This window comes from Ctenopharyngodon idella, chromosome 24 (genome assembly GCF_019924925.1).
Source record: "Ctenopharyngodon idella isolate HZGC_01 chromosome 24, HZGC01, whole genome shotgun sequence".
NCBI lineage: Eukaryota > Metazoa > Chordata > Actinopteri > Cypriniformes > Xenocyprididae > Ctenopharyngodon > Ctenopharyngodon idella.
In genome coordinates this window covers 27,867,029-27,893,280 of record NC_067243.1, presented here as the reverse complement: position 1 = coordinate 27,893,280, position 26,252 = coordinate 27,867,029, and the positions used below count along the sequence as shown (strand labels likewise).

The following is a 26,252-nucleotide window of genomic DNA, read 5'->3' as shown; positions in this document are numbered from 1 at the left end:
ATTTATAATGGAAACCTTGAAAATGATGTATTCTACAAACATTTATTTCATACTTATTCACAGAAATAAGTATTCTCAGTGACAGCTCTTTGTAGTGCAACATCTTACACCAATTCAGCTGTTAATGTACAAATGAATGAGTGCATGACAGTTCAATCTTTTTCCATCATGTTTGGTCTCTGTTTGTTTAGAATATTGCAAAAGGTATTCTGGTGGTGGTTTGGAAAGTGTGAAATGCATTGGTAAACTTAAAGACACTTTAAAGTCTTTCAGCTTTGTAATTTATGCAAACGAGTTCCACAGGGGAAAGAAGGGTGGGCCACACTGTGTGTGTGTCCTTTGATGCCAGCAGCCAGTCACAGCACTCGAATGGAGAAGCACCAAATGATGTTTTATTTATTGTATGTACTGGTAATAGCAGTCCTGGGTATGGCATTAGGCAAAGTACATTGTTGTATGTTGACAGACCATGTTTTAAAATATTTCAGGTACACAATCTGGCAAATATTGAAGCAAACAATGAAAATGATCTAACAAAAACCTGCAGAGGTGAATGGGAGGATATGGGCTTTTTGTTGTAAATCTTCATAGAATTTCCTCTAGAAACAGATTGTAGTAATCTTGTTCAAATATTAGGAAATAATTATGTTAGCTTAAGAAATGCAACATATTGTTAACCTATTTGAACATTATTATTATTATTATTATTATTATTATTATTATTATGTTCCGAGACTAAATTAGACAAACGACTAAATTTTTAAACCTTAAAATTAGCCCAATCTTTACTCACCCTCTAACCATCCAAGGTTCTTCTTTCACAGACCTTAAGACTGGTCTGAAGTTTGTTGCTGTCATTTGTAACTGATCAGACTTAACAGTTTTCATATAATTGGCGATCAAACAATCACAAAATCCCACAGACTTAAATTGGCTGAGAAATATTAATGCTGTCCTATAGAGGGAGCCACAGGATAAGCAATCTTTGAAGTCCACTCTCTTACTCTCTGTTTCCATCAGGTAAATGACAAAGACATGCATACTCAGAGGGAGATATAATCTCACAATTCTGAGAAATAAAGTCAGAATCGTGATATATAACTCTCAATTCTGAGTTTTTTTTTTTTTTTTTTGCTCAGAATTGTGAGGTATAAACACCTTTTCTATGCCTTTTTATACCTTCTGACATTGCAAGTAAATGTCAGAATTGTGAGCTGACTTTTTTCCCCTCAGAATTTGACTTGATAACTTTTTATCTCACAATTCTGAGGAAAAAAAAAAAAAAAAAGCAATTGCGAGAAAAAAAAGCCAGAATTGCACATTTATCCCATAATTCTGACATTGTAACTCCCATTTGCGAGAAAATGTCAGAATTGTGAGATAAAAGGTTGCAGTTACCTTTTATTTTTTATTTTTTTTATTCTATGGAGGAAACAAGCTTCCATACGCACATACAGTAGCTCATATATAATGTGCAGATTGCAAACAGAAACCTTCAGGAGCACAGAAACTTGTCAATGCTGTCCTGTGATTTACCACTAAGAAAACAGCTTAGAAACTGAAAGTTATAGCATATATTTTACTTTCTGCTACGTAACTAAAACCTACAGCTTCACTATTAGCAAAGAGATGCTACACTGATTAATTCACACACACAATTGCTCTTGCTGATGCATTCAAATACAGTGCTACTTTATCTGTATCTGATTTAAAAAAAGCAGAATCTGTAAGAGATGTAATGATCCATAGACAAAATATCTGATGAAAATTAGCTGTTATGTCATAGCAATAGAATTGTGAGCAGCATTCTGTCATATGCCGCAGCTCTGCTCAAGTTGACCTGAGTTCGAGTCTCGGTTCAGGCTTTTCAAGCCAACATCAAAATTAGTAGTTGTGTTAATAACATATAATGGATTAAGTAGATGTGTTTTAAATAACAGAAACAAAATAGATACTCATAAAGTATCATATCTATACTTTCAATAAACTAGTCTTTACATAATTCGTGATTACTAATTAGGCTGGCTAATTTAGAAAGTTTTCAATGTCAATATTGTTTGTGATTTTAAGATGTAATATGTATTTTCTGTTTACACTGTTGTATGCTCCTCTGTTATAGGCTGTGAGGAAAAACTCTACACACAGACGCTCTACACACACAGACAAGTCAATGCTGCTAACTGGCAGAGCAGAAAACATTAATACAGACGATTATTTTTATGCAAGAACCAGGTCAAGCAAAGACAATGATGAGCACTCTGAGCAAACACAGCAGTCAGACGCATGATTACACACTGGACTTTACTTGAGTTCTTCGACGTGATGTTGGGCATTTACTGTACGTAGAACTACTAATAATTTATGTGGATGCAATTTATAAACCTGTTAGATTTTGATGTTTTTTAATTTTTGAGATTAATAAAATTGTATGTTTTAACAATGCTATAGTTAAGCTTTTTTTTTTTTTTTGAATATTTAGGAGAACATTCTAGGAACAAAAAATAAAACTTCCTGCTAAAAAACTTCATAAGAATGTCAGGGGATAATGTTCTAACAATGTTATGACTAAACAATTTTAGAATGTTTTTAGAGAATGTTATCCTACCTTTTAAAAGTACATTCTGGGAACAAAAATAAAACTACCCGCTGAAAATATTATAAGGACGTTAGGGAATAATGTTCTAACAATGTTATCACTAAACATTTTTAGAATGTAGAATGTTATTCTACCTGTTAAGAGAACATTATAAGAACAAAAATAAAACTACCCGCTGAAAACATTATAAGAACATTAGGGAATAATGTTCTAACAATGTTATCACTAAACATTTTTAGAATGTTTTTAGAGTATTCTACCTTTCAGGAGAACATTCTGGGAACTAAAATAAAACTACCTGCTGAAAACATTACTAGAACTATACATGGTAATGTTCTCAGTACATTTTTAGAACAAAAAAATTCTAGCTGGATCCTGCTCCTAGTGCATTTAACTGCCATGCATTATATAGGCTATGGATTCGAGAATCAGTAAACAAGTGAGAGATTTCAGACACAGCAACAGAGTCGACACCGAGAGTCGATTCCTGTGCTGGAGTCGACCCCGACTCTGGGGCTATTCAGAGTCGAGGAATCGACTCTTTTGGAGTCGACTCCCCATCACTACTGTCACTTTAAGATCTGCCGCACATGACGTGGATCTCACGCGCGTCCCACTTCCTTCCTTTTGTTTAAGACTTTAACTATTATTAGGCTGCTCTAATGAGGATACTTGACAAAACGGACATTTTTGGCATTAGAGGAGAGTGGGGTAAGATGAGCCATTTTTTACTTATGTGGTCCTCAAGATAAGGGAAAATGAGGCAGAAGTACAATCTCCCCTCACCGGGGAGAGAAAATGGCTAATTGGGCCCAATTTGGACATTTTTACCTAGGGCTGCACTCACTTTTGTGGCCAGCGGTTTAGACATTAATGGCTGTGTGTTGAGTTATTTTGAGAGGAGAGCAAATTTACACTGTTATACAAGCTGTACACTCACTACTTTACATTGTAGCAAAGTGTCATTTCTTCAGTGTTGTCACATGAAAAGATATAATAAAATATTTACAGAAATGTGAGGGGTGTACTCACTTCTGTGAGATACTGTATATGATTAAACATCCTCTGGTTCGTATCAGAAAAGGATTTGGTGTACTTGTACACTGTTCCTATCAAATAAACTCGAAAATAAAGATAAACTAAACCAGTTGCGTAATATTACATTGAAATGACACCAGTTTATACTTCAGATTTAACTTAAATTCACTGGCTTATGGTGGGGTAAGTTAAAACGTTGGCTCAATTTACCCCACGACATTTGGCTCACTTTGCCCCATAGCTGCCATTTTAGGAAAAGCTAGCTAGCTTACCAATTCAAAATAATATTTAGCTAGATGACTTGCATGGTTTTGTACGTTGTCACCAATATGCATCATAAATAGTTTTAGACCTGGACAAATTTGCTTTGATGAAACAGCCATTACATCTGTTATGTTAAAATTTTACTTTGACAAGCCAAAAACAGTTTTTAAAGTAAATAAGCGACTTCCACTCCTCCCATGTGCTTCTCCTTTTCACAGTCTGGCAGAAATGATGGGTGGTTCTAAAATATATGGTCACATGAAAATAAAATGGTACGGTTGCCAAGATACAAGGGGTGGATCAACTTACCCACTGGCTCATCTTACCCCACTCTCCCCACGTGTTATTGTTCAAGCGTGACATTCTGGCACGCGTCTTTCTGTGTGTCGTGTGTGTGACAGGACATTCAAAGACAGTGTGTTCTCTTTTTTTCTCTTTTGGCGCACTTAAATGGTTTAAAAGCATTTGCATGAATAAGAGTGTGATCATATATTGTAATGCTCGCCAAAGGATGACAGAAAAAGCGCCTTTCATGTTCAGCCACGGCTGTGCATGCTCTGTCCATGAGAGAGCTCACGATAGCTCTCTCTGCTTGCCTGCTGTGTCATGTGATAAACAGATATTTATTAAACAAAAGACAAGTTATTTCATGTCATTTAACTCAAGTCCGAGTCAAGTCTCAAGTCATGAATGTCAAGTCAAAGTCAAGTCGCGTCTTTTATTAATATTTGTCAAGCAAGTCTCAAGTCCTAAAATGTGCGACTTAAGTCTGACTCAAGTCAAATCATGTGATTTGAGTTCCCCACCTCTGGAAATATGTCATCAACACACTGGAGAAAACTGCGCTCGAAAGGGCAGTTGATGGTCGTTAGTTTCCCCCAGTCTCAGCCTCAGACGTCACGCCCACAGACGGTTGGCTGAATGACTGATGCATATGGCACACTTAAAGGGTTAGTTCACCCAAAAATGAAAATAATGTCATTTATTACTCACCTTCATGTTCTTCGTTCATCTATGGAAAAACAATTTAAGATATTTTTGATGAAATCCGATGGCTCAGTGAGGCCTCTATTGCCAGCAATGTCACTGAACCTCTCAAGATCCAGAAAGGTACTAAATTATGTTTTATTACCATAGTTCGGGAGGAGCAAGTCAAATAAGCTACCCAATTATCACATCATCTCAACCAGTTGTCAACAATCAGTAATCAACATATCTACCCAATCAGCATGAGTGCAGGCTTATATATAATCACAGACAAACTCACCTAAGGATCCTCAACCGTTTTCAGCACAGGTTTCGCCCAATAGCCGCTATGTCTGAGATTGAGCTCTTCCCACCTGATGATGAGTCCCTCTATTCCCAGAATCTTTCACCAAATCCCGCCATCCCAAGGAGCAGCCCTACGCCACCAGGTGCCGTCGCCGAGCCTCTGGCTCCATTGCGCGGACGCCAGACCATCCACTCCGCTGTCCACACTCCAAGACGTCTAGACTAGCCCTTACCTCCACCGGTGAGACACACACCTTCTTCCTCGTCGTCGTCTTCGTCATCGTCATCCTCCTACTCCATGGCCCAGCCAACCATTCCTGCAATCGAGAAATGGACAGTGCTGGGATTAAGGCAAGCATTGATCAGCGCGGATTTCCGCTTCTCGAGACGGATGAATAAATCTGAACTATATCAATTATACACTAACCTGCAGTGAACTTGCACTCCCTTTAAACCCTCATCTCCCTCTAAGCTCACCAATAAAGCGACTAAAATCAGCAAGGGTAAAAAACCACGTACCTCCCGAACCCAGTCTTCCTCTACAGCAAGACCGGACCAGCGCCGATCGTCAGGTAGGGGCAGTGGGCCTTCAGCGAGCCTGGGCCGGGCCCCAGATTCCGCCGCTGCTAGGCCGCACCCTCTTCCGCACCCTCTTCACGGCCGCACTGTATGCCCTGTAAGAAAATCTACCAATAAAAATTTAAAAAATAACTTGTCGACTATTTTACGTTTGTCATCAGAATTGTCTCAGCACCCTGATCCTGAATTTACTAAATATTTGCTATCTGGTCTCTAGCATGGTTTTGAACCAGGTCTAGAAAGCATTCCCTCACAAAATATGATTTGTGATAATCTTCAATCTGCTCTAACAGAACCTGACACAGTGGACAACTTGATCGATAAGGAAGTTAATTCAGGCTTCATGATCAGACCTTTTGATATTCCTCCTTTCGAACACTTTCGTATCAGCCCTATTGGAGTGGCTACAAGGAAATTCTCCGGTAAAAAACGCTTAATAATCGACCTCTCAGCCCTGCACAATTCTCCGTTTCCAAGCATAAACAGCCTCATCCCACTTGAAGAATTTTCTCTTCACTAAAACGACATTGACCAAGCAATATCATTAATCAAAAATGCTGGTCGTGGTGCTTGGCTCGCCAAAGTCGACATTACTTCGACATTTAAAGTGATGCCCATCCACCAGGACTCTACTTTACTTTATCAAACAGAGTAAGACAGACCAGACCAAAAAAGGCCATTTCATTTACATCTTCAACCTCCAATCACCGATCCAACCGTACCAAACCCTCCAATCCTACCTTCATTTCAGAAATTCACAGATTAAATCCTTTTCCGACCCACTCTTCACAGATGATTCAAACCACCCAGTCACGTGTTTTTGAGCCCTCCCAATCTAAAATAACTAAACGTCCACCTCACCGCCAGTGGGGGCTTACCCGTCTGATCACAGTGAGTATTGACTCACAGACACCTTGAGAGCCCTCCCAGTCGAAATAGCTAAATCTTTAATTTTCCGCCTCCAAGGGGCCTACTCGATCGATCAATACTCGCGAGTATTGAACTCCCGTCGGACGCCTTAAGGGCCCCCTCGGCCGAAGGTCGAAGATTACCCATCCGATCGCCGTGAGTATTGAACTACCGTCGGATTCCGAAAACCCTCCTTGATCAAACGGTTCCAAAATTCAAACTGACTGAATCTCCAGTCACAGTATGAACACTTGTAAGGTTTTTCTCCAGTGTGGATCCTCTCATGTTTTTTTACAGATTTGCTGACTGACTGAATCTCTTGTCACAGTGTGAACACTTGTAAGGTTTTTCTCCAGTGTGAATTCTCTGGTGCTGTTTTAAATTGTTTGCTGTAGTAAAAGTCTTCTCACACTCAAAGCACATGTCTCACACCAATTTTCTGATGTTGTAAACTCTGCAGCAGTGAAAAACTTTTTCCACACACAGAACATGAATGTGGCTTCACTGATGATGAATTCCTGTGTGGGAGGAACCGATCTGCCAAAAATATATCAGTTAATGAGTTTGTTTTTATACTAATTGACAAATCTAAGAATTCATGTCTGTCTGTCTATTGTAAAGTAACTGATGCTAATTCACAAATTAATTTATTGCTCACCCTAACATTATTCTGTTTCTTCATTTAAACATAGTCAGATATCTAAAATTTGGAAAATAAAATAATGTAAATTCTTCCAAATATAAATAATTTGTAAGCAAATCAGTTGTACGCATAAAGACAAAAATAAATGTACATGTAATAACCAACAAATCCCCTCTGAAGTCTGTTGACACCAATGAAATGAGTTTTAAGTGTCAATTTACAGCAGATATGAAGACATCAGCATAATAAATGAGGTGAAAACAGGAACTATTGACATGAAATAAAGAGTGTACACATCACGGGGTAGTTATTTTTAAATAAAATAAAAATAAAATAAAAATAACTCATACAGAATGTTCCCTAATGGTTATTTTTAGATGATTATTTTTATAACCATCAATTAAAACTTTGCAGATGTTTTTTCTTTTGTTTAATGACCTGTACACAGCTCTGAAATTATTGTAATTCAGCATATAATAAAATGTAGTAATCTTGAAAGATTTTCAAAGCACAGTGATTAATTTGATTTAGTTCACATTATTCTTTGGCTACATCTCTTTCATGAAACAAGGACAAGCTGTTCATGTCCTCTGAATGCGTGAAACCCTCAGGCTCGGTTACCTCTCAGTGACATCATGACTATCATTATGTTCACCAGTTTTAAAATTTAGTGTTTTTTTCTAATTGCAGTTTCTAGGACTTCTGCATGGCATCAGGACTGAGAGAGAGTTTTGACAGATCATTTCTTTTGAAATTGTCTAATTTCATTGCACTGTTTTCTCCAACTTCACATTTAAGACACAAAGGATTCCAGTGAGAGATTTTTCCTTGTTATCTTTTATTTCAGGAGTGTCCAATCCTGCTCTTGGAGGGTCACTGTCCTGCAGAGTTCAGCTCCAACCCCAAATAAACACACCTGAACCAGCTAATCAAGGTGGTACTGTTTAAACACACAACTACCTGACAAATATTCTGACTGAAACTCTCTCCTCCGGTTTCACAGACAAGGCTTAAGCTAGTCCTACACTAAAATGCTTGTTTGAGGTGTTTTAATTGAAAGCAACTTGTACTGACATATCTTAAAATATGTCAGTGCCATTGTTTTGTCTCAAGATGATCACCAGTAATGTTTTTTTTTCTAGTGTACGTTTATAAAAGATACTTAAATACCCTAATTGAACTAAGGCCTAATCCTGGCTTAGGCTAAGCCCTGTCTGTGAAACCGGGCCTCTGACTCTTCCATCCGGATAGGAATATTCTCGGAACAGGCTGCGCGAGAACAAGGCCACTTACTTTCTCTTTCGCTTTAAATGAATTCGTTTTGGCTTGCTTAGCTTCTTATATTTTTCATTCTTGTTCTGTTCTGAATAAATTAAATTGAATCTTTAAATTAAATCTGTTAAATTGAAAGGATCTTTTGAGTGAGGGGAACTAAAATAGCCAATATCTAATGGTAGAGCGAGAGGCTCCAACATATGCAAACACATTCATTCTCTTACAGACTTCTAAACAGACACGCACAGTCAGATACATGTTCACAGGAATGGCGGTTATATTTACACCATTTATATTATGATTAACAAAAATGTCACAGGTGTGCGATCACAGTTAGTCGACACATGCACACTAGAACATTTTTTTTTATCTTTGACCTGTTCGGTTTTGTATGGACCACAATAACTTTTCCACTTCACCTCAGACTACATTTCCCATCATCCATTGCACTGATTACACACATACCTGCAGCCAATCACACACCCTACATAAGCCATGCACTTCCTCTCTGTCACTGCTGAGTATTGTTTAGCGTTTATGCTGTTTTGCGTAGCTACTTTACGGAGCCAGTTCCCAGTCCTTGTTTGAGTATCTGGTTCTAGTCTAAGTCTCGTCTCGTTTTCTGATTGCCTGTTTTCTGATTACCTGCCTGTCTTGGACTTCTCTCTCACCTTGCCCTTTGGACTGTTTGCACCTCTCTTGGACTATTGCCTGTTTCCCCTGGATTATTCTTTAGCCTAGCCCTCTTGGATATTGTTTGCTACAGAATGACCACGCTTCTCCCTGGATTACTCTTCTCTCTTGCCCTCTATATACCTGTATGCCATTGTCAGACCCTTGCCTGTTTTGACCATGTTTTGGAATAAAGCTTTGCATATGGATCCGCACGCCTCCCGTTGCAGTCCCTCCGTAACATGACCAGTGTCTGTGCTATTTTTCTCCAGATGTTATGGCCAATAAAAATGTTTTGTACTCTTTTAAACTAAAGTTGTGGCTATCTCATAACCCCCTCGCACAAGCGCTGGTTAATGTAGACATCTGTTGTTGTTGTTCTGTCTCTTTAGTTTAGTTTTCTACTGTGAAACAACGGCCCGGGTCAGCGCTGAATCTTGTGGAACAACTGATTAGTGCAAAACACATTCAGTGCGCACGTGCGACCTGTGTGGCAAGGTTAAATCAGACGTGAGTACTGTTCTAGAGACGAAATTTAGTGCTTGCGAACTATGGGGATGATTAGAAGACCATGACTGATAAGGGCCAATGGAGGGAATTTGGCCAGGACACCGGGTTACACCATACTCTTTACAAGAAGTGCCATGGGATTTTTACTGACACAGAGAGTCAGGACCTCAGCTTAAGGTCTCATCTGAAGGACGATGCTTGTTACGCTATACTGGGGCACTGGGAACACACAGAGAACAGGACGAGCAGCGCCCATGCTTAGCTTCAGTTGTTGACCAGTTTTGACCTACAGGGTGATTTGACTGTAACTAATTTAGAAAGAAGAGATTTTGTTGCTCAGCACATACTGTTACGATCCTCTCCCAGTCTAGGGTTGGAAGAGGGAATAACAGGCTAAATTATATTTAAAATGATAACATTAGTAAAAATAAATGTGGAGGAATCACTTCAGTCCTCTGCACCAGAAATACAACAATTGCTTGAGTTGGCAAAAGTAAACAGTTTATTGAATTTCACAAAATAAAGATAAACAAGAAAAGGGAAGCATTAAATGTCTTCAGGAGAGGGCCACGCCAAAACAACAAACGTCAGCTTACTGATGGAGGGAGTACTAAATAACCTACAACCCCAAATCAGAAAAAGTTGGGACAGTATGGAAAACACAAATAAAAAAAAAGAAAGTAGTGATTTCTAAATTTACTTTGACTTGTATTTCATTGCAGACAATGTGAACACAAAATATTTCATGTTTTTCTGGTCAGCTTAATTTCATTTGTAAATATACATCCTTTCCTGTCATTCAGACCTGCAACACATTCCAAAAAAGATTGGGACAGGAGCAATTTAGGGCTAGTAATCAGGTAAATTGGTTAAATAATGATGTGATTTGAAACAGGTGATGTCAACAGGTGATTGTAATTATGATTTGGTACAAAAGCATCATCCAAGAAAGGTCTAGTCCTTTAGGAGCAAAGATGGGCCAAGGATCGCCAGTTTGCCAACAAATACGTGAGAAACTTATTGAAATGTTTTAATGTTCCTCAAAGAAAGATAGGAATACATCTGCTTATTTCACCTTCAACAGTGCAAAACATAATTAAAAGATTCAAGGAACGTGGAGGAATTTCAGTGCGTAAAGGACAAGGGCGCAAGCCTAAGCTGAACAACCGTGATCTCCGATCCCTCAGGCGGCACTGCATCAAGAATCGTCATGCATCTATAAGCGATATCATCACATGGGCTCAGGACTACTTTGGCAAACCTTTGTCAAGTACCACAATACGTAGTTACATCCACAAATGCCAGTTAAAACTGTACTGTGCCAAAAGGAAGCCCTATGTTAACAGTGTCCAGAAGCACCGTCGACTTCTCTGGGCTCGGAGGCATCTGGGATGGACCATCACACAGTGGAAACGTGTACTGTGGTCAGATGAATCAGTATTTCAGGTATTTTTGGGGAGAAATGGACGCCGTGTGCTCCGGACCAAAGAAGAAAAGGATCATCCAGACTGTTACCAGCAACAAGTCCAAAAGCCAGGGTCTGTCATGGTATGGGGTTGTGTCAGTGCCCTTGGAAAAGGTAACTTGCACTTCTGTGATGGCACCATTAATGCTGAAAAGTACATAGAGATTTTGGAGTACAATATGATGCCTTCAAGAAGACATCTTTTCCAGGGACGTCCATGCATATTTCAACAAGATAATGCAAAACCACATTCTGCACACATTACAAAGTCCTGGCTGCGGAGGAAGAGGATACAGGTACTTGACTGGCCTGCCTGCAGTCCCAACCTGTCTCCAATAGAGAATGTGTGGCGCATTTTGAAGCACAAAATGCGACAACGAAGACCCTGTACTGTTGCCCACCTTAAGACTTGTTTGCAGCAAGAATGGGACAAAATTACACCCGAAACACTTCATCACTTGGTGTCTTCAGTCCCTAAACATCTTTTAAGTGTTGTGAAAAGGAATGGCAACATTACAAAGTGGTAAATGCTTTACTGTTTACGTTTTTTTTTTTTTTTTAAATGTGTTGCAAGAACCAAAATAGGAATTTTGTTTTTTTGAAAAAAAAAAAAACCCAAAAAATCATGAGGAACACATTAAATAATGTGCTGTTGTATTGTCTGCAATGAAATACAAGTCAAAGTAAATTTAGAAATCACTACTTTCTTTTTTTATTTGTGTTTTTCCATACTGTCCCAACTTTTTCTGATTTGGGGTTGTATTCAGGTAAAAGAAAAGAAATAAACAACACAAGCTTTCTTTAACTCCCGTACTAACTAAAAACAGGGATAAACATTAGATACAAAAGAAATTAGTACCCTCTTCCTACTGCTTCCAACCATTAAACAAAGATACAATGGCTTAATATATTGTAATAAAGAAATAGACTTGGGTAGAAACTCACTAGCTGTATCACAGCAGACAACAGGGAATTCAGAGTTTACTTTTAACAGGAAAACACACAAGTTTTCAGATTCAACAGGATTAATGATCTCTCAAGACTGGTAATCAACATGAATACTGGGTAACACTTAACTAAGTCTGGAGCAGGGGAGAAGTGAACCTCTCTCCAACACTGTTTCTTCTGCTCTCTTATACGGATCAGTCTCTGCAGCACACTCTCAATGATGAGCTTCAGCTCTGGACAGTTAGTGACTGTTGAACAAGCAGAGTGAGAGAGAGACACAGAGAAAGAAAACAACAGATGGCAACATAAACACACCTCAATCATAAATATTAATACATCACAGCCTCGGGACGTAATAATACAAGTCAAGTCATCTTCATTTATATAGCGCTTTTTACAATACAGATTGTTTTAAAGCAGCTTCACAGTGATAATAGGACAATTAATGGACAGAGATTATTTTGGCTTTAAAGCAGCTCCAGGAAAAAAAAAAAAAAAAAATTGAGCTAAATTAAGTTTTTGACTGAATCACTTCCATTGTAAACATCGTTAATTATTAACTTAGAGGCAACTTAAATGACACCTTTTAACTGAAAACAGAAGACTTTTAATGCGTTCTTGCCATTCATTTGCGTGTTTAGGTATGGGCGTTTGTGTGCAGACGCTTAGTCTTTTTTTACAAAGTGACATTGCCACATTCCTTGTCTGGCATAACAGAGAATTATAGATACATATTAAAAATACAAATTAACTACTTATTTCAGAATGTGGTGATGTGGTTTCTCCACTGCATGGATCTTCGTGTGCATCTTCAGGTAGCGTTTAATAGTGAAACTCTTTCCACACTGATCACACGTGTGCAGCTTCTCTCTGCTGTGGATCCTCTCGTGTGTTTTCAGATATGATGACTGACTGAATCTCTTGTCACAGTGTGAACACTTGTAAGGTTTTTCTCCAGTGTGGATCCTCTCGTGTGTTTTCAGAGATGATGACTGAATGAATCTCATGTAACAGTATGAACACTTGTAAGGTTTTTCTCCAGTGTGAATTCTCTGGTGCTGTTTTAAACATTTTGCTGTAGTAAAAGTCTTCTCACACTCAAAGCACATGTACTCTCTCACACCAGTATGTATTTTCTGATGTTCTTGTAAACTCTGCAGCAGTGAAAAACTCTTTCCACACACAGAACATGAATGTGGCTTCTCCTTCGTATGAACTACCTGGTGTGTCTTCAGATTTGACGTCTTAACAAATGTTTTTCCACATTGATCACATGTGAACGGCTTCTCTCCAGTGTGAACTCTCACGTGTTCTTTAAGGTGTGATGATTGTGTGAAACTCTTCCCACACTGATCACATGTGAATGGCTTCTCTCCGGTGTGGATCCTCATGTGAATCTCAAGACTTTGCTTTGTTGTGAAACTCTTTCCACACTGAGTACAGGTTGTAGATTTCTTGGCTCTTGTTTTCTTTAAAAATGCCTTTTTAGTCTTCGAGCGACTCAAAGGTTTTTCTACAGATTTGTCATGACGTTTCTCCTCCACTTCACTCTCCTCCTTCACTTCCATCAGGTCTGAAATGAAAGGTAAAAAAAAAAAAAAAAAATCATTTTCAGTGTATCAAAACAATTCAAAGAGAAAAATATGGAGTGAATGGAGATAAAAGTGAGCTCTGATGTAACAGCAGAAAATCGACAACTGCTATAAAATATTATGATCATTTTGATGCTTTTTGATCAATTAATTAAAACTATTGATCTTCCGATTATTATTTTTAAAACATTATAGGCACAAATCCCATGTTTCTGTAGTAAGGACTATTAAATATATTTGATCAATGATACAATGATCTAATTATCTAATGTAGATTATTGTGGGGCAGTCGTGGCCTAATGGTGAGACAGTCAGACTGGTAACCTGAAGGCTGAAGGTTCAATTCTCAATACCAGCAGAAAATGACTGATGTGCCCCTGTGAATGGCTGCCCACTGCTCCAGCTGTGTGTGTGTGTGTGTGTGTGTGTGTGTGTGTGTGTGTGTGTGTGTGTGTGTGTGTGTGTGTGTGTGTGTGTGTGTGTTTTCACTACTCACTACCCCTAATGTGTGTGCACTAACTTGGGTTAAATGCAGAGGACAAATTCCGAGTATGGGTTATCATACTTGGCCTTCACATGTCACTTTATTCAATATTTCACAATATTTCCCCGCCAGCGTATATGAAAACAAAAATTGCCAGCGAGTGCCAGCATTTTTGATCATTTTCACAAAAATTTCACAGCCCCCAGAATATTTTGTTGTATGAATATGCAATACGTCAAAACAACAACAACAAAAACAACCTAATTTTACTCCAGCTTAATGCATTCTTTTATATATCCACACTTGAATATGGGTAAGTTTCATTTTAAAAAAGCTACGGGCCCTATTTTGACAATCTAAGCTCATGGTCTGAAAGGCACAGTCTAACGTTTTGGGCGTAACGTGCAATAAACCAATCAGAGTCTCATCTCCCATTCCCTTTAAAAGCCAGTTGCGCTCGTACCATGGCAGATTATTATTAGGGCTGGTCACACTAGACTTTTCGTTCCATTAACTTCCATTCATACACAATATGAATGTGGGCAAATTTGGTGAATTCACTTTACGTGAAGACGTGTGACCAACAGAAGATCGAGACGTCAGCAGAATTAAAAGAAGGCAAACTTTCTGCGATCAAGTGGAGTGGGATGTACATTTTTACATTTTGGAATTATTGTTATTTGCTATACAAAGGGCCGGCTTGTTTTGAATTATTACACTTATATTGACAAGTTGTCACCCCATTAATTATTCTAAATCTAAATTATTTTCCTTCATTCTACCTAGTGTCTAGTAGTATAACTGCTATCAAGAGCTGTGCACGAGCAAACCGTCACTTCGACGGTACTAGAACTACCACCAATTTGCCCAATTTATGAGCGGCCCACCGGGAATTCTCCCAAATCTTCCGATGGCCACTCTGGACCTGTACATTATTACATAATATAATACAGAATGTGCATTTGAAGCTGTACTAGTGGTTGCATACTGATATGTAAAAAAAAAAAAAAAAAAAGAAAACATGTTTGTTTATTCTTTTATTTTAGTCAAATTCTTTTATGAATGAAGAATAAACACCAACCTCTTTGTTCTTCAGTATCTTCAGTGTGTTTCATTCTGCAGGGTTCTGGATCACTCATGTTCTCACTGTCCTCTTTAATAAACTCAGTCTTTGCAGATTTCAGCTCTTCCTGATGCTCTGATGCTCATCTGATGGGAATATTCCAGCTTTTATTAGGGAATTACTGTGGGAGGAGCTTCACTGATGATGTGAGTGAAGTGGGAGGGGCTTCACTGATGATGAACTGCACTAAGAGGAACTGATCTGTCAAAATAAAAAAATATATATCAGTTACTAAGTTTGTTTTATATTGATGTCTTGATAGCAGATTATAAATAATGTAAATCTTCCAAATAATGGCCAGATAAATAGTTGAAAGCATGAATACAGAAATATATGTACATATTTGTAGTCAACAAATACACTCAGTCTGTTGACACCAATGAAATGAGTTAACTTGAAATGAGTTAAGTGTCAACTTACAGCAGAACTGAAGACATCAGCATAATAAATGAGGTGAAAACAGGAACTATTGACATGAAATAAAGAGTGTTTTCAGCAGCTCTGTTAACTTGTGCAACCTTATGGACATTTTTGTCCATTTCGGTTTAGTTTTTTGTTATAAGTGTGCCTTTGTTAATGCCAACTACATGAATTTTGGCTCAGGTGTTTATTTTTATTGGAATTTTAATATTTTACCCTCATTTCCTTCAAAAAATCAATTTTACCCTTCGTACAAAAAATACTCACACTCAGGACCTTAAGGACAAAAATGTCCACATTGAAACCCATTAAAACTGCAATTTTTTAACCCAGGGCCATTTGACTATAAAATGATACAATATTTGCAAATAGGCATTCATTCTATCGGCAAGGCTTCAAATTTTACATTTTTACCATTATTTACTAGATTGTGCCATATTTTCATATTTGGCATATAAAAGAAATACTCGCTTTATTTGTGTTTTCTGCTTATGCATATTATAGTCCATTATAGAGTCAATTTGAAAAATAATGCAGCTATAATTGTGTGGGTATGTTGGTAAGGATGTCAGAGTGTAGTTTGCATGTGTTTACTGAAAATGTAATGTGTGTAATTAGTTTGAAAGAAATTATATCGTACTGGCAATCAAAAAATCACACTCCATGTATGAGTCACACCCTTGGCAGGGTCATAGGGCCATGTGAAAACTATGAAAAAGGTCAAAGAAGGCTTTCTTCTTTTCTTGAGGTTTTTCTTTTTCGACCAAACATGCATCTTAACCTTTGATTGCACTTTTTCACTTGTTATTGTTTTTGTACGGAGATAAAAGGTATGCTTGAATTTGAAGTAGAAGTTCAGAAGCCCCTAAACACATTGTTTTAGTTTTTACCACAAGAAAATGCTGATTTTTTAGTCTGGTAGATTTTATACAAAGTTTGAGTTCACACAGGTGTCCTCACAGCCAAACCTATAAATATGTGGTGCTTGAGGGGTTGATCATTTCATTGTTTGAAGAGACGTTACTCAGCAGAGGAAGCTCTGAAGCTAGTGTTGCCCACTGACAGTGAGCACACAGGTGCATTAGAAGCCGAGGATGTAAAGAAAACGATTTGTAAAGCGTTAAAATTCTGAAAATGAATGAATGTTTGGTAATTATGAATAGAAGAGATGCTGATAAAAAAAAAAAACAGTCAGTGAAAGTGTAAAAAAATATTAATATATAATATTTCTATGACAGTTTTTTGGCATGGACATTTTTGTCCATTATGGACCTAAGTGTTAGTTTTTGTAAAAAATCTGACACTACATAAAAAATATAAATGCCTCAAAATTAATGTTGTTGTTCTTCATTGACCCACCCAAGAATCTAATAAGCAAAGAAAAAAAATTCTGCTTAGCATTTAGTTTATGAAAATAAACTACTATTTTTATCTTTTTCATAAAAAAACACCTATGGCATTATGTAAACAAACCAGCATTTAAAGGGTTAAAGTTTTTAAAATTAATGAATGTTTGGTATCTATGGAAAGAACAGATGCTGGTTAAAAAATTGAAATCAGTGAAAGTGGAAAAAAATATTAATAAATCATATTTCTATGACAGTTTTTTGGCATGGACATTTTTGTCCATTATGGACCTAAGTGTTAGTTTTTTAAAAAATCTGACACTACATAAAAAATATAAATGCCTCAAAATTAATGTTGTTGTTCTTCATTGACCCACCCAAGAATCTAATAAGCAAAGAAAAAAAATTCTGCTTAGCATTTAGTTTATGAAAATAAACTACTATTTTTAATTTTTTCATAAAAAAACACCTATGGCATTATGTAAACAAACCAGCATTTAAAGGGTTAAAGTTCTTAAAATTAATGAATGTTTGGTATCTATGGATAGAACAGATGCTGGTTAAATTGACATTAGTGAAAGTGGAAAAAAATATTAATAAATAATATTTCTATGACAGTTTTTTGGCATGGACATTTTTGTCCATTTTGCACCTAAGTGTAACTTTTTTTTTTGCATGCACAAGGGTTAATATTGATGATTGTAAGGACCACCCATCAGCCCAACAACAGAATCCGACGGCCTGGGCGAAGGTTTAAAGCGTGTATGTCTTTTCAGCGCGTCTGTTCACTCATTTTTTTTAGAATTTAGTTTAAATTTTACTTTAACTGCTTGTTTAATCTGACTCCAATTTCAAATGATTATTACTCTTAGATCGTGTTTCTAATTCAGGAATTAATCATTGGTCATGTATTAATTTAGATATTGGATTATTCTGGGTATCCCGTACTTTAAATTTTTAGATATCACTTAGAGTCACATGCCCCGGGTTTGCGCGAATCTCACGACACAAATTCGTCAGTTTCTGATTCTTAGTCAGAGGGTGCAGAGATTACTAATGCATTTGAGTCGAACCGCCACATGCTTGTTCATACAAAAACACAGTTTTCTTAGTCATGATACTGCAACTTGCTAAGTCAGCGATAGACAGAAATCCAAAGGTCTCACATGATGTGCAACATGCTCCTTTCATTGAGCCTTAGATTGACCTATCCTGATGCAGATTTGCGTAAATATGGACTCCAATAATCTACTGGTCATAATGATTTCAGAAGAATTCAGAGTAAATCAAATATAACATTTTATTTGTCAGGTAAAAATGTGTCATGCCAATTACATAGTTAGACAATTAGAAGCCAATTCAGAAATAATAAATGCATAACATCAATTGCTCAAAGATGACTCTAAGAGTAAGAAATGCATATACACACAGTGGTGTGTGAGTGTCTTCAGACATTCAGCCATCACTGCACGGGAGTTTCTGGCTACAGAATATCTCACATTACTGCTTTGCTCTTTCCCTTAAATAGCCAGACCAGGACAAAAGGATTATAAATATTTACTACACCGACACCTGGTTTCGGGGGAGAGAAGAAGGTTATCAGATATCTTGAAGAGACACCACCCAAAAGGTCATTAAAGTTCTAGAGTTTTTGGCAAGGCGTTGTCCTATGCTATTTCTTTGAGATCTTCTCTCCAGATGACTTTTATTGCTTTATTGCAGGGTGCTTGATCTCAGCTTTTGTGTTAGCAGACTATCAACACTCATTCCACAAGACATTCAGATCATCAGCATATCATCTCACTTTATTCTGAGTGTTTAACTGTTAGAAACACATTATTTGAGTCAGGATATATGAGAAAAGACTTTAAAACTGCTCTATTGAAAGATAATAAAGCCCCAAGAAACTGTGGTTTACAGTGAATTTTTAACAGCTAAGGGGCCTTAAACCCCCTTAGCTGTTATAAATTCACTGTAATCCATGGCTTATTGCTTTTATAAAACGGTTACCACACAATACAAATATTAAAGACAAAAAAATATGTATCAATGCAACTTTCATGAAGTAAAATCATTAAAAGCCTTTCTTCCGCTGGAAAAAAATAGTCGGTGACCGTGAACAGCAACAGAAGTTATATTATTATGCCATTAGATGGCGGCAAAGATTGTCTTTATGAGCAAGTCACTCAGTCTCAAAGACTTTTATATTGAAACTTGTTGTGAACACGGAACAAGATGCAAATGACAAATGCTTTGACTAGCGCTGTCAGTGTCAGCATGGCACAGGAAAACCCATTAAAAGGACAAGATCGCAGCGGACATTCAAACGGATTTGAACATATGGCTGACCTGAAGGAAAATGCTAAATCTGAATGCAGGTAATACACGCGGTCACTCGATATCTCTCTCACAATACTCTTCTACATAATACGGCTTGAATTAACAAAATCAATAGAGAACAAACATCTGCTTATATTGCTAAGAGGGGTTGCTAAGACAGACGCAGCCACATACACTCAGTGGCGCAGCAATACTTCTGTAATGCGGTCAACTGATGTTTTCGGGAACTTTACAACAGCTTTGAACGCAGCTCAACCAATCAGAATCAAGGGTTTTATAATCTGTTATTTCTCACAATATGACAGATAAAACATCAATTATACAAAACAAACACCAATGACACTCATCTTCATCAACCACTACTGCTAAATAACTGTGAATTAACTAGAACTATGAAACATGGTTTGATTTTATGATAACAACATTCATTGTAATAAAGTAATTAGATCTTTAACATGTAACAGTTTTTATGTGCAAAAACTGAAAACTCCCCCCATCTCAGACTGATATAACTGATATACAGAACCGATATTTATTTATTGTTTTATTTCTGTTTTTGACTATAACAACAGCACTGAACTAAACAAACTGATTAAAACGTGTTTTCAATACTGTAATTTGTGGAATTTCACTTGCATTCAAAACAAAACAATAAATAGGAGTCTAAAAGGGTGCAAATAGACCTTTTTCACATTTCCGGGTTTCTCAGAAGCGGAAGTCGTCATAGTTGGGTAAAATTCTATAGCGGTGAATGAGAGAATACATTTTTTTGTGTTTCCATTTACTCAAATAGCAAAAGAAAAACTCCACAATAGTGTTTTCACAACTTTCAAAAATAGGGAAAAAATAGAGAATGATTGATAACGGCAGTCAGAAGAGGGAAAGATGTCATTTTTACTGTCACTCCCATAGCTGCTGAATTAGAAACACCCTCACAGCAGTGTTAACTAGATTTTTGTAATTTGATGCAAAGGTAATATACTACTACTACTACTACTACTACTAATTCCTTACATTTATATAGCGCTTTTCTGGGCACTCAAAGCGCTTTACATATTGAAGGGGGAATCTCCTCAATCACCACCAATGTGCAGCATCCACACACCAGCTTATTGGAGACAGAGTGATGAAGCCAATCAGTATATGGTGATGATTATGAGGCCATGATGGACAGAGGCCTCTTTTCGAAGTTCATCCTGGGATTTTTAACGACCACAGAGAGTCAAGACCTTGGTTTAACGTCTCATCCGAAGGACAGTGCTTTTTGACAGCATAGTGTCCCCGTCACTATACTGGGGCGTTAGGACCCACACAGACCACAGGGTGAGCACCCCCTGCTGGCCTCACTAACACTTCTTCCAGCATCAACCTAGTTCTCCCAGGAGGTCTTCCATCCAGGTACTAACCAGGCTCAGCCCTGATTAGCTTCAGTGGGCAACCAGTCTTGGGCTACAGGGTGATATGGCTGCTTGGCCATACTAAGTATAGTGTTATAAATGTACATACATTTTAAAAAAAAAATTAAAATATAAAAAAAAAAAAATTGCAGGATTTATAATATAGAGAATGTGACTGTGACGTCACGCCGCATTGAGTTCTGGGTAACTTCTTTGTTTATCCGCCATGCTGGAAGGATCGCACAGCCTTTCTGTTATTGAGTTTAGTAATCTGTTTTCTGTCATGATTGTGAAAAATGTCACCATTGAACGTCACTAATCCTGCATCGATAATGGCGATAGTAACTCAGATTTTCGTTCCGAGAGAAAACTGGACAAAGAAAAATGTTTTTTCGCCTTTTCTACATGTAAAAACACCAAGGGAAGCAGGGCGAGGAGAAGACGCTGGATGGCAAATCTAATAATAATGGCACTGATTAAACCCATTGCTTATCACTCAATAAAAGAATCACATTGTTAAGTGTTTTTGAAAGTTTCGTTTTTGTTTGGTTTAATAATTAACATTACCTTTGCGAGTATGACTCTCACTCCGCTTGTGAATTAGCAGAACTTGAACGGGGACATTCAAATGCTTAACAAGAAAAACGCTTCATGTGACTTAATGCACCGAGACAAACACAAAATTCTGTACATATCGATTAAACCATACTGTTTGGAGATACGCATATGACCCCAAAATATGAACGCAACACGTTTACATGTTATGCGGCTTCCTCTCATGTAAAAAAAAAAATGCTTAATGTGGCTTAATACACTGAGACTGTGATATTAAAGAGACCAAATTCTGTACATAGTTTACTAATAAAGCACATACACTATGTTGCCAAAAGTATTGGGACACCCCTCCAAATCACTGAATTCAGGTGTTCCAATCACTCCCATGGCCACAGGTGTATAAAATCAAGCACCTAGGCATGCAGACTGCTTCTACAAACATTTGTAAAAGAATGGGTTGCTCTCAGGAGCTCAGTGAATTCAAGCATGGTACAATAGCTACAGACCTCCAAACTTCGTGTGGCCTTCAGATTAGCTCAAGAACAGTGCATAGAGAGCTTCATGGAATGGGTTTCCATGGCCGAGCAGCTGCATCCAACCCTTGGCCCCTTCCTGTTCCAACATGACTGCGCATCAGTGCACAAACCAAGGTCCATAAAGACACGGATGAGCGAGTTTGGTGTGGAGGAACTTGACTGGCCTGCACAGAGTCCTGACCTCAACCCGATAGAACACCTTTGGGATGAATTAGAGCGGAGACTGCGAGCCAGGCCTTCTCACCAACATCAGTGCCTGACCTCACAAATGCGTTTCTAGAAGAATGGTCAAAAATTCCTATAAACACATTCCTAAACCTTGTGGAAAGCCTTCCCAGAAGAGTTGAGGCTGTCATACCTGCAAAGGGTGGGCCAACTCCATATTAAACCCTACGGATTAAGAATGGGATGTCATTAAAGTTCATGTGCACATAAAGGCAGGCGTCCCACAACTTTTGGCAATGTGTGTATGTGTAGAAAAACAGATGCGACCAAAATATGAACTTTCAGTATCACTTAAATTGCATATGTCATTTTAAGCATTTTCTTCATAACTGTTTATAAAGGGAAGAAAATGCTTAATGTGTAATTAAACGCGCTGCGTTCATATTCAGGGCTCATCTGCACATCTTTTCATATCACTGTCGTAGTACATTAAGACAGCGTTTTAAAATCTCCCCTTGCAGGGAGCCACTACAAAACTGTTCACAAGCTCCTAGGGTTTTGATTTGGTTGTCAGTTGTTGAAATAAATATAAAAATACAGTGTGTTCCTGTCTGTCCGCTGAATGTGACCCATAATCTCTGATTCTCCTCCTCTGTGATCGTGGAAAAGGGGAATATTTACAATGACAACAGTTGTAGGCATACTCAATATGCTCGTTTAAGCATCATTTAAATGTTTCCAACAAATAAATGAATTGACTTCTCTCAGCTTGTTAAACACATTTATTTTGATATTCTACCATATGATGGCTGAAGCAGCAGCGGGTGTCCAGCGTGTGACACAGTAAACAGATCAACATTGTAAACGAAATTCTACAAAACTTAAAGGGATAGTTTACCTAAAAGTGAAAATTCTGTCATCATTTGAACACAAAGGAAGATATTTTGAAGAATGTGGGAAACTGAACAGTTCTGGGGCACCATTGACTTCCATAGTATTTTTTTTTTTTTTTTTTTTCCTACTATGGAAGTCAATGGTGCCCCAAAGTGGCCTGGTTACAAACTTTCTTCAAAATATCTTCCTTTGTGTTCAGCATAACAGAAATTTATACAGATTTGGAACAACTTGAGGGTGAGTAAATGATGACAGAATTTTCATTTTTGGGTGAAAAATCCCTTTAAATGAAAAAAATCAAAGACAAAGATGGCAGAATCAAAACAAAAGGTATGAGATTATCATCTCAACACGGCTATATTAATTCAGATGTTTAACAGCGAAATAAGGGTTATAATTTAGGGAGTTTTAAACGAGTAGATCGTGTGTAGGCTACTGCTGCCATGCGGAACAGAATGTGATTTGACGAGACTAATGAGTCCAGACAAACTCAACAGTTTTATTTCAACATGAACTCATTTGAGTTTTGTTTAATTGATGTAAAGTTAGCATATCTTTATTGGGACATGACTTGACGAGTGCCTCCGTGAGTTCGTCTTTATTTCTTAGCAGTTTAAACTACAAATCAAGCATTTATGTAACAATATCTCTACATTAATGACTGTTATGTTAAATAGTTTATAAATAATGGTAAGCAAGTTATTTTACCTTTGAACACTGTTGTTGAACCTGATCTTCCTCAGATGTTGATCTCCTTATCAAGCGTGCCACACGAGTTCTGAAAAGTGATGCCAAAGCGGCTCGATCGCCCCCAGGTGGCTGGTGCAGTGTAGGTCATAAATCCCGCCCTCTCCATCTAATGTAATAAACGTTTTTTTGTTGTTGTTGTTGTTGTTGTTTTTTACGAATGCAAAAAAATATTGCATATACAACTCACAACAAGTACAAAACAAATAAACATACATAAGAATATGCAAAGTAAAATAATCCATGCCAGAGGTAAAATTACAACAATTTAAAGTAACAAAAGGTCTTTCTTGCTTTTTTGTTCTTAATTTTTGGCTTAGCTTTAGTCATTTTTAAAATAAAAAGTTGTATAAAGAAGAACATTGTGTACTTTTTGGAATCAACATCTTGTACAAAAAAAAAAAAAAATTAGATTGTTCTACTAAATTGTTCCAAATTAGAAACATCCAACCAACACATTTTTTAATATATACAATCAAACCAGCTGTGATCCTTGGAGAGTCTTTGTCCACTCAAACTTTCCTCCTCACCACGCATTAGGACGATTTAGACACACATCCTCTTCCAGGCAGATTTGTAACATGTTTAGTTGATTGGAACTTCTTAATTATTGCCCTGATGGTAGAAATGGGGATTTTCAATGCTTTAGCTATTTTCTTACAGCCACTTTCTATTTTGTGATGCTCAACAATCTTTTGCTGCACATCAGAACTATATTCTTTGGTTTTACTCATTGTGATGAATGATTAAGGGAATTTGGCTTTTGTGTTTCCTCATGTTTATACTCCCGTGGAACAGGAAGTCATGGCTGGACAATTTCATGTTCATAATTACCCTGGTGTGCTAAAAAAAAAAAAAAAACTTAAATATGAATGGGAATATACTTCAGAGATATTTTACTCATAAAACATTCTAAATTATAGGGTTGCCAATAATTGTGGCCAACGTGTTTTAGAGAAAAACATTTATTTCATAATGTGATTTTCCCCCACTTTCAATTATTTTCCTTCAATGAAAGGTTAGATTTTTGCTAATTTTATGAATTAAAGATCAAAAGGATAAACAATGCAGATTTATTTTTACAGTCATCTTTGATCATATTTATCAAGGGTACCAACAATTTTGTCCACATCTGCACTTATTGGTTTTAAACTTTTAAGTTTACGGCAATGGGTTTCCTCAATGGTTTGAGTTACCATAACTTGTCAGGTTTTACAGTGTGAGGAGAGTATAAAATATTGAAATTAAATATTAAATGTGTTTTGGGCAAGATGAGAGAAAGGGAGACTTGAGTGTGTTTAATGTTCAGTTATGTTTAGAACCATTTCAATTACAATGACTTAGCGCTGTGGAAAGAGTGGAAGGTTTATAGACTCAAAGATCTACATGTTTGAATTAAATTATGAAGAATGATGGATTGGAGTTTTTTTTGTTTTTTTTTTTCTATGTTGTACATGCCTTTAAAAAAATGCTTTCAAAAACTGATGTGGACAAAATCGACATGGGGACACATTCCACACACATTTGCTAAAGATTCCTATTTATCTCTCTTTTTTTCTGGGACAATGAGTCAGAGCTGAACGTAGCAGTGGGGTGTGGCAGAGAACTCTTGATAAATGTGGTGGTACTTGCTTTCCATTTCATTAGAAAGCTGGCAGTCGAGGAAGCAGCAGTGTTTTTGGGCAAGATGAGAGAAGGGGAGACTTGAGTGTGTTTAATGAACCATTTTGATTACAATGGGTTAGCGCTGTGGAAAGAGTAGAGGGTTTATAGACTCAAAGATCCTCAGTGTTTTCATCATTACAAAGCGACTGCTGACGGGAAACTGCTGTCACTGTATAAAGTCATCTGTTTGTAGCTGTCGTGTGACTGTGGAGAAACCAGCGAGCGTCCACTTCTTATAAAAACTCAGGATTCATACTTCTAATTCTTTTCCGAGGGTTATAATGGTCATTTTAAGTTTCATTTACTGCTCTGCATACCCCTGGGCTGAGATCCTGTTAACAGAAGAATCTTTAAAGATGATTGACTGTTCCGCTGTTGCAATCGTGAGTAATGTTGACTGTACATACTGGTTTTCTTCTCACATTGTGGTCATACAGTATATAGGTGCCCATGTAAGTGGGTTAAAATTATGAAAGTACATGCAGGTCTTTTCTCTCAACATTCTCTGTCAAAGTAAAGCACCATAAACTATCTCAAACACAGCAATACAATGTCAATGCACAGCACCTGGTCATGGGTCTTTTGTCTTTTAATAAACTCTTTTTTTAAAGTTCAGTGGTTATGAAAATTTGCTCATTGATTGTGTTGCGTGAACGTTTTTATGTGCCCATCTGGAAATACTGGATAAAATAGTGAACTCATGATGTTTAAAGATAGATATCATATTAGTCAGGGTTTGTTCATCACAATATCCCATATGTGGACACAGGTGAATTTTAAACAATTTCACTACTTCAAGCATTAAGCAGATATTGCT

The 26,252-nt window shown here is 37.3% G+C and overlaps 2 protein-coding genes across 3 annotated transcripts in view; both read right to left on the bottom strand.

Annotated features, from left to right (window-relative positions):
* Positions 1-26,252, bottom strand: part of LOC127506760 (histone H4) — a 210,673-nt gene that overhangs the window by 152,397 nt on the left and 32,024 nt on the right. The window lies entirely within an intron of this gene.
* Positions 12,077-15,530, bottom strand: LOC127506783 (zinc finger protein 239-like). Its single transcript, XM_051883615.1, has 2 exons — positions 15,329-15,530; positions 12,077-13,744 (listed from the first exon to the last, which is right to left on the bottom strand). The coding sequence occupies exons 1-2, from the start codon at positions 15,384-15,386 to the stop codon at positions 12,927-12,929; spliced, it is 876 nt and encodes a 291-aa protein (XP_051739575.1). The 5' UTR covers positions 15,387-15,530; the 3' UTR covers positions 12,077-12,926.